A 14,863-nucleotide genomic window follows, 5' to 3' on the forward strand; every position below is an offset into this window, starting at 1 on the left:
CTAGGGTGTGCACTGTGTCTGTGCTGGAAGCTCTGTCTGCTTTTAGCTGAATCAGGCTGTCAGCCCCTATATGTATTTGAAGTCTGTCTCCCATTAACCATTTACTTCAGTGCACCTGTAGTTTCATCTTTATTCTTATGTCTATATATAAATATGTCTGTCATCTACTTGCATGAGTCATAAGCATTTGTTTGTGTCTACCTACAATAATCTAATGTATGTTCGTGTTGCTTCATGCATGGCTGCCTATGTACTTCATGTCTAAGTGCACCTATGTTGTGGTGTCAGTGATGATGTCATTAACTTCTCGAGCTATAGTCAGTCGACCTATTCGATTGATGACAACTCTACTTCCTCCATATCATCAGTCTAGTATGGTTGTCTGAGAGAGTAAGAAGAATTATGTGCATTTGTCATTTCTCTGTCTTCGGGCTGCGAGTCGAGTAGGGGGTCACAAGGCCACACTTGGACCTCCGTCTTCAGACGACATCCATGCTTTGGGAGAAGGAGCGGATTAGAGAGAAGTGATGGTTATGAAGTCTGTGGAAAGTTTGTGATGGATCTGCTTGGATGTGGAACGTGCATTTGAAGGATCTAATTAGAAACGTATATTTTCTCATGATTTCCCTTTCTTTTATCTCAGTTGCGCTTTTGGTCTCCGATTATTCCTCGGTCCCCTACCGTGCCTTGGTTTATTCCTTGTATACTTCCCTAGGTGTTTTAGTAAATGTATGATAAGGTCATAGAGGGTAAATACACGTTATACAGTGAAATGGGGAAGTCTAATGAAAATGGAGCTTGTCGGAGCACACAATACGGATGCTCTGCGGCAATGCGTCCCACCCGTCACTACAGTACATTTGATCTCTTCTATTCAAAGAATCTGGAGACATTCTCTTCAACTCACCTTCTTAAACAATGAAAGGTTGATCAGTAGGAGAACTAAAGAATTCAGCAGCAATCTTAAGGACAGGCGACCTCCCATTGCCCAGGCATGAGGACACTGCACAGTATCGAGCAGAAGATCATTGTCTGAATAATTCTCTAACGCAATGAAGGGAAATGATCCAGCCAGGCCCCATTGAAGGAAAATGACAGGTTTTCTATTTTGATTGGCGCTCATTTAGACTACATTTTTGACAGAATCTATTCCGTCGAATCAGAGCAATTTCAGGACCTGTCTTTGTGCCAGCTGCATTGCTCCCTTGCCTTACCCCAGCCTGCTCACACAGCTCCGCGAGATGAGGTTGTGCTGGCAGCCTGTGTTGATCCCGGCTCTGAGTTCCTGGTCGTGGCACTATTGAGGGAATAAAGGAAAGACAATGAGAGCAGATCACAGGCTTAAGACACACACTCCAAGCGTAGGAAGTGTTAGCTTGCAGATGCCAAGGTTCTATCTACACAACAGGATATGGAGACAGGGCGATGAATTGATTCGAACTGCTTTTAAATGCACTTAATGAAAAAGAAAATCTCATTTACCTAGACATACAATGCGACCTCTGTGATGACGACAACGGTCCGCTCAGTGTTGGTGGACCAGACCTGTAAGCACGGGCCACAGATTCTGTTTACAGAGTCTGTTCATTCAGTGCTTACTGTGGCTGCTTTCTAATCTCTCCTCGTGGACCAGCAGTGCTTGCAGGACCCATCTATCCAGCATGGATGGGCATTAGCCATTTGCTGCACAACTATTATAGACCATGGCCACTTGACACTGTCTCTCTTGGCCATTTCATAGCTCTTTAAAACGGTATCAGGTAATATTATCCCCATATATATGGTTGCCGTATATAATATCGCTGGGAAAAGGTCGTGGCGATAGTATATGGGTGACCATATATATAGGGACAGGGGCAGCCAAAAAAAAAAAAAAAAAAAAAAGGGTTTGGCCATTGCGGGGGTGTCCCCCGCATGTTTCATGCAATAATGTCCCCACAAAAAATGGCCATTTTTTGGCGATATTTTTGCATGGCGATATTTTTGAGAGTACATTATTCCATGGAACCTTTAAAACATGGAATGTGGGGTTTGAGGCAGAAGTGCACATTTGTAGGCCAAATCCTTCAACCATGCAATGCTGTCACCTTCTCTCTACTCTACATGTATCAGCGACACCCGTAGCCATTGTCTGTGTTGGGCGGGTGGGTCTTGCAAAAAAAGGCTTTGGCATCTTGCGGCCACAGTCCATGTTTGTAGGAGTTACCCGTGCAGCAAAGGCCTGGGTTGATTGTTGGCCCTTTAACATGGACGACTTCAGGTTATTATTTTTATTATGATATTTATTGAGCTTCCAGAAGCTCCGGGGCGCTTTACAGAAGTATCCAACAATACAGATGCATAACAGAGTGCTTTACAGAGGTGTATAATAGTACAGATGCATAACAGAGAGCTTTACAGAGGTGTATAATAGTACAGATGCATAACAGAGTGCTTTACAGAGGTGTATAATAGTACAGATGCATAACAGAGAGCTTTACAGAGGTGTATAATAGTACAGATGCATAACAGAGAGCTTTACAGAGGTGTATAATAGTACAGATGCATAACAGAGTGCTTTACAGAGGTGTATAATAGTACAGATGCATAACAGAGAGCTTTACAGAGGTGTATAATAGTACAGATGCATAACAGAGTGCTTTACAGAGGTGTATAATAGTACAGATGCATAACAGAGAGCTTTACAGAGGTGTATAATAGTACAGATGCATAACAGAGTGCTTTACAGAGGTGTATAATAGTACAGATGCATAACAGAGAGCTTTACAGAGGTGTATAATAGTACAGATGCATAACAGAGTGCTTTACAGAGGTGTATAATAGTACAGATGCATAACAGAGAGCTTTACAGAGGTGTATAATAGTACAGATGCATAACAGAGTGCTTTACAGAGGTGTATAATAGTACAGATGCATAACAGAGAGCTTTACAGAGGTGTATAATAGTACAGATGCATAACAGAGAGCTTTACAGAGGTGTATAATAGTACAGGTGCAGATCTGAGGTAACAACAAAACAGATATACATCAGGGCTTAGGATACAGAGGGACACAGAGGAGGGTTTCAGCTGTACAGGGTGGTGGGGAGGAGAGGGTCGGATGGCGGTTAGGTGGCGCGGGGGAAAACCGGGCACAGGTTGTGGATCACCTACATAGTAGCCAAAGGTGGAGAGCTGTTTCGGTCTGACCATCTTTGGTGCAAGTGTGGACTACTCAGATGTAGCAAACACAGGCTGGTCTCAAATCTTCGGCTGCGCTATGTGCTAGAGGATGATACAAATAGCACACACAGACTGTCACAGTACACTGTGTGCATCACTCTGATGTAAAAACATGGCTCATTCTTCAGTTGTAGACTTTGTATTCACATGTGTGGTACACCAAACTCAGACGGCTGCCCTTGGCTTTTGGGCCTCTTTCATGCATGTCTGCATCAGAGAAGTGAAACAAACATGACCCACAGATTTTATCTTTTTCACGCTCGTGTGTGGCAAACACATTGCATGACATGTGACTGTGCGCTATATGAACATGGATGAAACATGGTTTTCACCATTCAGCTGCAGGCAATGATTTGTGCATTTGTGTGTGTACCATTTGTAAATCCCACACCGCAAAATGTAGGTGTGCGCCATGTTCTATGTACAGCTGGACCATTCAGATACAACGAACATTGATACATAAGTGCATGAAGCACGTGGTGCAGCCAAAGTGTGTGGATCATCTTTTGTGTATTTGCGTGGTACACTAAGTGCATGGTTGCATAATGTACTTCTCCATGCTTATAACACAGCTCTCAGTTGCATCCATACCAGGACTCAGGCATATTGCATGTCACTCACTTTAAAAAAAAATGCAGCTATGGCATGCATATACCACTTAATTGCAGCATTTAGTGTATGTGGGCGTGCACACAGTCACACACTGATCAGGAAAACAAACATAGGGGCAGTGGGGCCTGGCTGTTGGAGGTGGGGGGCTATGCGGTCCTAATATGGGGGTAAAGGGCCCCAATCTGGATGCAGAAAAGGGGGAATCAGAGGACCAGATGGAGGGCAGGGCATCAATGGACTTGATAAGAGAGGGGGGCCATTGGATCAAGCGATGGGGAGGTAGTGGACATCAGATGTCCTAAAGTGAATGGAGGAACATCTAGAACATGACACCTGATGGATGGGCCCCTTGGTGTTTGACTGGAAGAGGGAGTGTTTGGGGACGTGATGGAGGAGAGGGACATTGCATCATGCTATGAGGGGGCGGCGGACGTCAGATGTCCTAAAGTGAATGGAGGGACATCTAGAACCTGACACTGATGGATGGCCCCCTTGATGTTTGACCGGAAGAGTGGGTGTTTGAGGGCGTGAAGGGCGCCACCAAGGGGTGGCCAGGGGGGGCCATGGCCACCCTTATAAAAATGCTGGCCCCCCCATCGGCCACCCCACGAAAAAGCAATCAAAAAATGTATATATTTTTTTTCCGCACTGAACTAATAACATGTCCAGTTCAGTGTGAAAAACAGTGTATTTTTTTGCTTTTATGCCATGGGACCCGGGAACTGCCCGCGATGGTCTGGAGTCAGGGCCGGACGGACCGGGAAATAAAGACAGCCTGAGCCTGGATGCGTGCATTTCTGCTTTGGCTCACACTTCCAAGTTGTGTTTATTTCCGGATTTCCTCCTCAGGCTACATGTAGGTTGTGCAGGATTAGCATCATGGCTAAGAGTATAGGTGCATTTGTAGAGCTCCAGCATAACGCTAGTTTGCAGGTAAGTGACATCCAGAGGAACATTTTCATAAAACATTATCCTTTGACGGATATTTAATTATCTTAACTATATTATTAGGATTAGATACTTTAACAGCTGGGGTGCTCAGGCATGTAGGGGACTATGTGAGACAACCCATACGATGATGTTGGTCAAACAGAACAAGCATATGCATGAACACTTTTACAAAACGGTAGCTCTAAGGCTAAACTCTGCTGCAATCTTGCAAACCAGGCCAGCGGTAGATGAGGATTTTCTATCAGAGGAATACACTTTTGTGGATATCGGATGAGAAGAGGTGGCACAGTTATCCACCACATGTGATAATGGATGTAGTGAAGGGGTGTCACAGTGAGTTATGTTTACCCTCAGCTCATTCACATGCACTTATGCCACACAGGAAGAGGTTGTCTGTGCTAACCTAAGACCACCAGTCACCTTGCAAATCTGTGACAGTTAAAGCAAGCAACACAATAAAGCACCCTTTGAAATATGTATTCATACACATAATGTCTAATAGATTAGGCTCTTCTTTGATAAAATAGGCTGGGTTCCCAACTGGGATTATGGCAAAGGTGCACTTCTAAAATCCGTTAAGGATTCCACTGAGAAGTGGGACTGGGTCACCAACCATGATAAGGTAGCGAATATATAATCCTTGCACACCTTTTCTAAAATGCCTTTTGAGTATAAAAAAATGCAAAGGTATCTAAAGCTGTTTCCTTGTCCTGCTACCCGCAGAATCTTTATGGACATAAGACTTAACCGTCTAAATGTCCTAGAAATAAGAGGGCATGGACGGGTATTCCTCAGGAGATGAGAAAATGCAGACTATGCTTGGATGGTAACTGCATAGAATCTGCTAGACATATATTGACTTGCTGTGTTAAAATGAGACCAATATATATGGCTTAGATGCATAACAGGGTATAATAAAAGTCTGATAATTGCCATCACCCAAATTTGGCTTCATGCAAATGAATTTATATGCAAATTTGAAGACGATGTGATACTGTTGATAAGCCTGGATAAGGGTGTTGTTTGTGTCCTGTTCTTCTGGTCATGACCGATAAGGCATTATAAAGTTTTTATAATCAGATCAGTAAGAAACTGTTTTCTTTCCTTTGTGTTATATTGATTAGGCTGATTTGTTTTATGTTTTTTGATAATGTTAATTTCTTCTCTTTTATATATCGATTTTGTCCTTTAAATATGATTGTAAATATGTATATGTGTTAATGTTTATAACTAAAGACACAATAAAAAGAAAAAAAGAAAATGTCTAATAGCTTGATTTGCTAAAAAGTAAAGTTTGCGTTGTTGTCCTTAGTTGAATGTTCTTAAAACCATGCACAACACACTGGAGGTTTGTGACGAATCTCCAGCCCTAAGTGAGTTTACTATACAACTTCTTTTATTGTGCGTCTTAAAGCAGTGAAAATAAAGTGGATAAATAGATAGTTTGCCTTTTGCATCTTATAGTTTTCCATTGTGGAAAATAAAGGTACTCTGATATTATTTTATCTCAACATGCTGCTATATGGATTCACATGTCATCATGATGCTTTATTATGCAATTTATGTATTTTACAAGTAAACTCTATAAGACAGTATCAACATAGGCCTCGACCCTCAAAGCTTTATTATTTCTTCCAAGTAAAGCATGGAAGAAGGTGGTCGTGCCTAAATTGGAGAGTGGGTTAAAATCCCTGCTTCGCTGTTTAGCATAAGCTTGTTATCCAGGGCAAATAATGCAATCTCACCCTGACTTCAACTGCAAAATTGGAGTGCTTGTCAGTGATTATGTTTCACCCTTACAATAGGACAGTTTTAATAATTGTAGGGACAAATTGGTGTAGCCTGGTGCTCCTCTGCTAGTGACTCCAATACTGTCACATATCATTTCATGATTGCTGCACTGGCCCTTCCCCAATCTCCAATCACTTGATTTGACAGGCAGACAGTCTCACCAGCCAGTCAGTGCACCAGAGTATCTAGTATAGCAGACTAACTGTGGTTGAACCAACATTACATTTTCTCCCCTGTTGCTCCCAGCCACGGAAGTTGCTTGTGCCATCCAGAGTACTGCCCCACACTCTGCAATGTCCTGTTATGCTATGATATTGAGTCTTCCATTGCACACCTCTGCCATAATGCAGTAGCAGTGGGATAAGGCCAAGATTGCTTTGTTACAACATTGATGCTTGCAGATCTTAAAACATATGGCTCTGTACGGTGAACATTTTAGATATTTTTTCAGCTGTGTGGCACACTGGTTATATGCGTTTCAGGTAGCTCAGGTCGTTGTTTGTAAGATTGACAGAAAATTGAAGCGTTTTGCTTCTTGTTTTTGACACCAACTCACTAGAGAGCCAAAGACCAAAGGAGGGATGGGCCAAAGGTTCACCTGCAAGGGAGCAAAAGACCAGAGGAGAGCTCACCAGAGCAGCCAAGGACCAGAGGGGCAGCTTCCCAGAGAGGTTCACTTTTACCTTAGTTTTACTTCATTCCATTTTGTAAGCTGAAACTACTGAACTGGAGTACAATTAGGAATGACAGGGCTGTGAGGAGGGACACTTGAGGGTGTTTTATTTACCATCCCACTGACTGCCCATGGCCATGATTATTCTTATGGCCAATCCCACCTACTACCTGAAGAGTAAGAGCATTCCTAAGAAAGTCTAACTTTTGAACTGCCTGGGTTTTTCTACGCAAACTGACAGGTGGTGAATTTACCTGGGTTGTGTTCTCAGTGAAACAGAAAATGGTAAAGGAAAGATGTGTTGCTCAAACTTACAAGTAACATTCTGAAAAGTAAATTGGGGATAGCAGAAGAGTTGCCCTTTCAGAAACTGAAAATCAGCCTTTTGGTAGACCCTCATCTTACTATCAACCTGACTTCCCTAAGATTCTTTTGTGGAGACCAATGTGTAAAATGTACCACTGGGTGCATTCCCATTGTCAATGCAGTCCAATGGCAAGATACATCTATTATTCTATTCCTACATATGTCAAACCCTGCTGAGTGCACCATATTCGATAGACATGTTGGCAATTAAAAATTCATAAGTGAGGATTTAGGGGATTCTCTGGCTATGATATGATATATTTTATTTGTATTGCACTCATAGACAAGTGTTTCAGAGCGCAACGAGGCAAGGGATGGGGACAAGGGAAGACAAAACAACAATCTTACTAGACCCAGTGACATTGAGAATGTGCATGTGCAGGGGGGAGCAAAGGGGGGAAAGTGCAAGGGAGAGTGGAAAAGAGGAAAATGATGAGCAAGGGGTACAACAATACAAAAGGTATTGCAGCCAGCAAGGTGGCAAGTGCAGGTTTTGAGTGCAGACAAGGGGTGTCTGGTAAGTGCAGGTAAGGGGACTGTAGGGTAACAGATACAGACCCAAGTGCAGGTGTTGTCAGGGGCAATGCGGGTGAGTGGCTGGGTGGGAATGGACCTGGGCCCGAAAGCAGTGGGAAAACCAGCAGGTGCATTGTGCCAAAGCAGACAGATCAGCAGGGGAGTGGGGGAGTGAAGGTAGAAGCAAAGAGGAAGGTGTTGAGGTGCTTCCGGAACTGGAGATGGTTCTCCTCAAGTTTCAGAGTGGCAGGGAGGCTGTTGAAGAGGGAGGCCCCTGCTGAGGTAAGAGATCTGCCACCAACTCGTTGCTTGAAGAAGCGACAGATCCTGAGGGAGTTGGAGGTGGAGGAGCGAAGAGCTTGAGTTGAAGGTATTTACGGAGGGAAAGTTGAAGGTATTTTGGACCCAGGCCCCAGAAAGCCCTGGACAATGGAAAGGGTCTTGAATTGAATCCTTGCAGCCACTGGGAGCCAATGAAGAGATTTCAGGGGCGTAGAGATATGATCCCAGGGCTTGAGGCTAAGGACTAGTCTCGCACAAACAGGATTGTGGAACTCAAAATGTTAACCATACTGATATTAGTCTATGTGCATCAGATAAATGAATTAGTTACAGTTAAATAATAAATGGAACTATATCAATATGGAATTCCTTAACTCTCATATATACATAGTTTTCAACTGGTCTATATACTATATCGGCATAATAGATTTCCGGAAATTCAGCTATGTGTTTGTTTTGGTGTGCCACCCCAAGATTTCCTGTGGCCTCATCAGGCCACCCCTATAAAAAATGTCTGGGGGCGCCACTGATAGAGCAGGGGCACATTTTATCATGCTATGAGGGTGCGATGGACGTCAGATGTCCTAAAGTGAATGGAGGGGGATCTAGAACCTGACACTGATGGATGGGCCCCTTGGTGTTTGGCTGGAAGAGGGAGTGTTTGAGGACGTGATAGAGCAGAGGGACATTGCATCATGATATGAGGGTGCGATGGACGTCAGATGTCCTAAAGTGAATGAAGGGAGATCTAGAACATGACACCTGATGGATGGGCCCATTGGTGTTTGACTGGAAGAGTGGGTGTTTGAGGACGTGATAGAGCAGGGGGACATTGCATCATGCTATGAGGGTGTGATGGACGTCAGATGTCCTAAAGTGAATGGAGGGGCATCTAGAACCTGACACTGATGGATGGGCCCCTTGGTGTTTGACTTGAAGAGTGGGTGTTTGGAGACGTGACAGAGCAGGGGGACATTGGGCATGAAATTGTTGGGATGTGTTTGAAATAGAGATGTTTACATGCCGTAGGTAGACATTTGAAATGGCCATGGCACTAACAAGAAGGTTCTACTGCAAAATGTCCTGCCTGCCAATGTTTTGATGTCTGGCGATTTGTAGGGTAACATTCCTGCAATTGAGGCATGATTTAATGTTAGACTGTGATGACAAGGTTGCCTTTACAACCCACGCATGATCATATGAGGGAAGGGCACACGGTTAAATCATGACCGACTGGAAGACTTCTCCCCTTGCACATCACTGGGCAGCAGAAAGTCTGAAAATATCATTTAACAGAGTTGAACGTTGTCATGTTACTTTTAAAAGGTTTCACTAGAGAGTTACTCAATTTCTTACTTTTTTTTTAAAAAAAGTACTCACGAGTGCGACCTCAGAGAAAAATAAAATGTGTATTGCCCCGATAAAGTCTTTCAAATGGCCTAAAGGGGGGAAGTATTTCGTCCAATCCTCTAGGTTTTGCTTACATTAACCGGAAAGCAGGCAAATGCGGAAATTATACATTTAATGACCTTAAGTGAAACATTGTCTCAAAGAACATCCTGTTTGAAAAGCACAGCTGTCTCACATCTATGCAACAGAACTCGATTCTTGCTATTTCTTACAATCTTTATTTCCTTTTTATTTGACACTCACTTTATGCTCTATTGCGTTCACACTTTTGGCTGCTCTTTCTTTAGCTGTTCTGTAATCCATGACACTCACTTTTATTTCCTCTCCTTTTCTTTTCCTTTCTCCAGCGTTCACTTTGCTCCCTTTTTCTATGGCTTACTTCTGTTCTCCCTTTCACTCTATCTCAATTCTTTCCCCTTTCTTTGCCTTTTCTTTCTCCTTTGCTCTTTCTCGGTTTCACTTACTCTCTTTCTTTTGCTGTTGTATGCTTTCGTTTCCTCATTCTTTTGCTCTTTCACTATGCTTGCCACTCTCCCTTGCTCTTTCTCCTTTCGTTTCCTCATTCTTTTGCTCTTTCACTATGCTTGCCACTCTCCTTCGCTCTTTCTCCTTTCGTTTCCTCATTCTTTTGCTCTTTCACTATGCTTGCCACTCTCCTTTGCTCTTTCTCCTTTCGTTTCCTCATTCTTTTGCTCTTTCACTATGCTTGCCACTCTCCCTTGCTCTTTCTCCTTTCGTTTCCTCATTCTTTTGCTCTTTCACTATGCTTGCCACTCTCCTTCGCTCTTTTGCACTTCCATTCTTTCTTCTTGTCTTTCTCTCTCACCCTATGCTTTGTTCACTCACACTCATGTTTTGCTGCGTTGATCTTTTGCTACCTGTTTTACTCTGTTTTCAGTTTTCTTTTTCTTTAATTCTTTCACCACTACATCCTACTTTCTTTCTGTGCTCATCCGTTCACCGTTTTCATGGTCTTTCTCCCACTATTATGCTCTTTCTTTCATTCTTTGGGTTGCTCTTTCATTCCCTCGCTTAATGTTTCACTTACTCTTTTACCTACTTGCTCTCCATTCTGCTCTTTCTTTCGCATTAAGGAATATTTACATTCTGGTATGTGTTATGCAAGTTGTCACTATATCATCAACTGATGGTGATTTGAGAGCTTCCCATTGTGACAGAGGGGGAATAACGTCATTAGCGTCTTACACATCTTGAAGTTTCCGACCTTGCTTTCTGCAGAGAGTGACTGGTGATAGATGCTGCTTTAGCAAATCACATAATCAAGCACAAAACAACAGTGAACATCTATCCATCTGCTGAGTCTGGAATAAAACAGGAAAGGATTGTGGCGGGGTGTGAAGCATTGCCCTATGTAAAATGATCCCCGCAAGGGGTCGGGGAGGGGGTGGGGGGGCATCAGGCCTTCTTCTTATTGAGTGTTGAAGAGGTGCTAGGACTTTGCTGCCTCTACGCACATTACCACAATGTAAAATATTTGTGGATGCAAAATAAAAAGCAAAGTAGAAAGTAAAAGAAAGAGTGACAGAGCGAGGGAATGAAAGTGAGCAATGAGAGAAAGAAAGAGCGAGGAATAAAGAAAGAGTGAAAAAAGGAACGAAAGGGAGCAGCAAAGAAAGAGCGAAAGAGAGCAGAGGAAAGAGGCAACGAGGGAGCGGTGTCCGACTGCTAGACTGCTATGCAGCATGTTTCCACGGAGGAGGCTGGCCTTTGTATTTATTTATTGAGGCCCTGATTCACGCAGAGTTTTCCAATGAGGTTTTGCCATTATAAAACGCTTTGGTGAATTAGGCCCTACGAGTCTTGATTAGACGCACCTGACAAAGGGTCGTTTTGGCAGTCAGAGCCTTCGTACTCATGAGTGCTTTGCAAAGGCCATGTTAAACCAGCTGAAGGAGGGGACGGATGTGGGTCATTAAAAGGTGACAATGCAGATTGATCTTGCATAGCTCTATGGGAAATAGAATCTTTGCAATGATGTGAAAAAGTGCACAGCAGGACGATAGAAACACAGTAATAACATTTCCTTCCCAGAGAGTGGGCTCATTGATAGGTCATGCGATATAAGGGTCAATGCAATTCTAGGCCACAACGGGTCAGAAAGCCATTATTTGCAATGCAGGAAAGTACTCGGACAGAGTATCCCCGGCTGAGCAACAGAACCCCGAGCCAGAAATGCAGGCCCCTGCTGTACCTTTCAGGTGGACTTGCTAACAAAGAACCTTTCATTTCCTCGTATCTCTGACCTTGCTTGCTGACCCCTCATTAGGGTCAGGACTGTTCTCCCATGGCCCAGTCACGTGCCTCGTTCCTTGCCTGGGCATTTCGCTTCCGGATGGAACATCCCGTCTCCGTGCAGTCACGTGCCATTTCCCTCCAAGTTGCACCCTGCAGTGCTTCATGGGCTCTGCTTTCTAAACACAATGCATCATGGGTTTGACCACTTCCCCGTGCCATCTTTTCCCCTTGCTCGATTTCCTGTGTCAACAAACAAGGCCTTCTAATTTAACGTCCCTGCTTCGGTCCCCGAGGGTGTTCCAACCACAAAGCGCATTGAGGCCATCAAATGGGGAAATGGTGGTATATAAATGACTACAGTACAATACAACGTCCATTTCTGACGCTCGCTTCCGTCTGTTCATAGCATGCCTGGTGGCAGCTCATGAGTTGCATGCAAGAGTCTGCCACCACAAAGGTCACCTTCCAGAGCCAGCAAGAGGCTCATGAGGGCAATCTTGAAGCCTGTCTCAGCAGCGGGCATTGTTGCATCTGTGGACCCTAAGAGTGTGGAGTAGCGGGACGGAATGGTGTCAGGGTCGGGATGGTTGAGAACGGCTTGGGAGCACCCGGGTGTGGGGAGGGGAGCGGAGGTACATTCAGTGAGGTTAGCACTTCTGCCTGGAAAGCCACACTGCGTAGCGGGGAGCGGGGCACGCGGAAGGGTGGGTGGGCATGTGGCATCTGCTAGGTTTTTCAGCTTGTTTGCACTTTGCACAGGTACTGTCCTTCCACCAACCAAGTGCAACTTACTTGATATGCCGTGGCTCAAAGCGGAGCCACATTGACTGCGTAAATCCATCTACGGTTCATTTAATAGAGTTACGATATTTACGGCTGAAGTGGGTACATTATGAGGTATCCGATTGAGGAGCCGGCATGAGGGCTGCAGATTAAAATTTGAATTTGTGGGAAGAGGAGTGCTGTCCCAGGGCCGTGGTTAGACTCTGCCACTGAAATGTTTGTGCAGTAAAACCTGGAAGGATGAAATCTGTGAGCAGATCAGAAGAGGATAATATCTGCTGCCAGAAGAGTATATCAATATTTGTGTTAAAAGCAGAAGGACATTTTGGATTCTTGCTCTGGCTGTCGGGGAACCATCCAGACGCCAGGTTAATTGTATGGATAAAATGAAAGAAAGAGGCAGACAGAAAGGAAAGCTGGGCCGAATCAGGGATGCTTTAGATGCTTGCATGGTTGACGTAGTTGAACCAAAAGTCACGCAAGGGCTATCCCGGGGGAGCCTGTTGACCATCAGAGAGCCATTCCTTAGGGTGGGGTATCCAACATTTCGTGAGAGGATGGGCCGGCACGTGGGCCGGGCCTAGTTAAGGGTTCCCCATAAACCAAGGGCTATACATTCATTTTATTGGAATGTTCCATTTTTCGCATTCGAGGCCAAAGTTTGAGCTTTTGGAGATTACCTTCAATGCCCTGTAAATGACAGATGTTGCCATGAGCAACAAAATGGTACTCATTTCATCAACTGTGTAAGAATGAAAGACAGAAAACACCCTGCCAGAATTCCAACATGTGCATGCAGTTTCCACAAAGATCTGTATCAATTAAGTGGTTTCAGCCCATGGGGCCAGGCACGCTTCTGTGCAGGCCACCAGATAAGGTTTTGAACAGGGATTATATTAATGTTTTCTTTTTGAAGTAGGGAGTACAATTATTTAATGGGGACCGAAAATGTAATTTCCTTTCCCAATGGAGATATTTTTTAGGCAAATAAAACTAAAAACAAACTCTAAAAATGTAATTCCTTTGTCATCAATAATTCCTTGCACCTAGTGGTTAATGAGAGATGATGTTTTACTTTCAAGTTCCTGTTAAAATCAGTCAGTGATAACCTTAGACCTTCCGGTGCCACTGAGTTGCTGGTCGCGCCTATCGGTGCATATGTGTGGGGTTGTGCGGTGGGAGCAGGGGGCAGCATCCTCTGCGCTCATTTAAAATATATTTCTATTGGGAGTATTTTTACTCCCTATGTTTTCATGTTGGGAGCATTTTCCTACTTTACCGAGTAAACATGTCTTTTATAACACTTATCTGTAGAAATACGCAGGGCTTTAAGTGGGGTAAGAAATCGGGAGGCCCTCCTTTGGGGGTGTGGCCTAAATAGTACGCAAATATATAAATGCATGCAAGCATTTAAATAAGCATTTATATATTTGTATGCGTACCTATGGTTTGTGTACCACCAGGCTTGATCTGTTTCTGCTCTTCCTTTCACTTCTAGCCCTCACTGTTTTGCTTTTGCTCTGCTGTTCGATATTAGTTCTGCTTAATTCTGCCTGCACTCTCTTCCTGTTTTACCTTCTCTTGCTCTTCACCTCATTGTCTGCCTCAACTTTCTTTCCTCGTTCACCCCTCCTTTCTCGTGCATCGCTCACACTGCCTTTCTCCCCACCCCCTCTAGTTCTCTCTCCTTATCATTTGGAGTGCCTTTCTCTCCTGTTATGCCGGATTTCTCTCTGTTCCTTTGCACTTGTCTCCGATTCTTCTCACTTACTGATGACTTCCCGTTCAGTCTCACACTCTTTACCCCATTATGCCCCCCTCCACTCATCGCTCATGTTTTCTCCCTCTCATTCTCACTGTTCCTCCGTTAGTGTCTCACAGCCTTCTCTCCATTCATTTTCTTTTCCCCTTTGTTCTTACTCTTGCCTTCCCTTCTCCCAGTTATTCTCTGCCTCTTCCCCTGCTCTCACACCCCGTTTACCCAGTCATATATCATATCTCT

General features: G+C 44.0%; 1 protein-coding gene across 1 annotated transcript in view; it reads right to left on the reverse strand.

The window, feature by feature from the left end:
- Window positions 1–14,863, reverse strand: part of NRIP2 (nuclear receptor interacting protein 2) — a 410,611-nt gene that overhangs the window by 74,584 nt on the left and 321,164 nt on the right. Inside the window, exon 3 of the mRNA XM_069628497.1 lies at window positions 1,215–1,297. Coding sequence (XP_069484598.1) covers window positions 1,215–1,297 — 83 coding nt within the window. The remainder of the gene's footprint in view (window positions 1–1,214; window positions 1,298–14,863) is intronic.

The sequence above is a fragment of the Ambystoma mexicanum genome, chromosome 12 (genome assembly GCF_040938575.1).
Source record: "Ambystoma mexicanum isolate Mex_15411 chromosome 12, UKY_AmexF1_1, whole genome shotgun sequence".
Lineage (NCBI taxonomy): Eukaryota > Metazoa > Chordata > Amphibia > Caudata > Ambystomatidae > Ambystoma > Ambystoma mexicanum.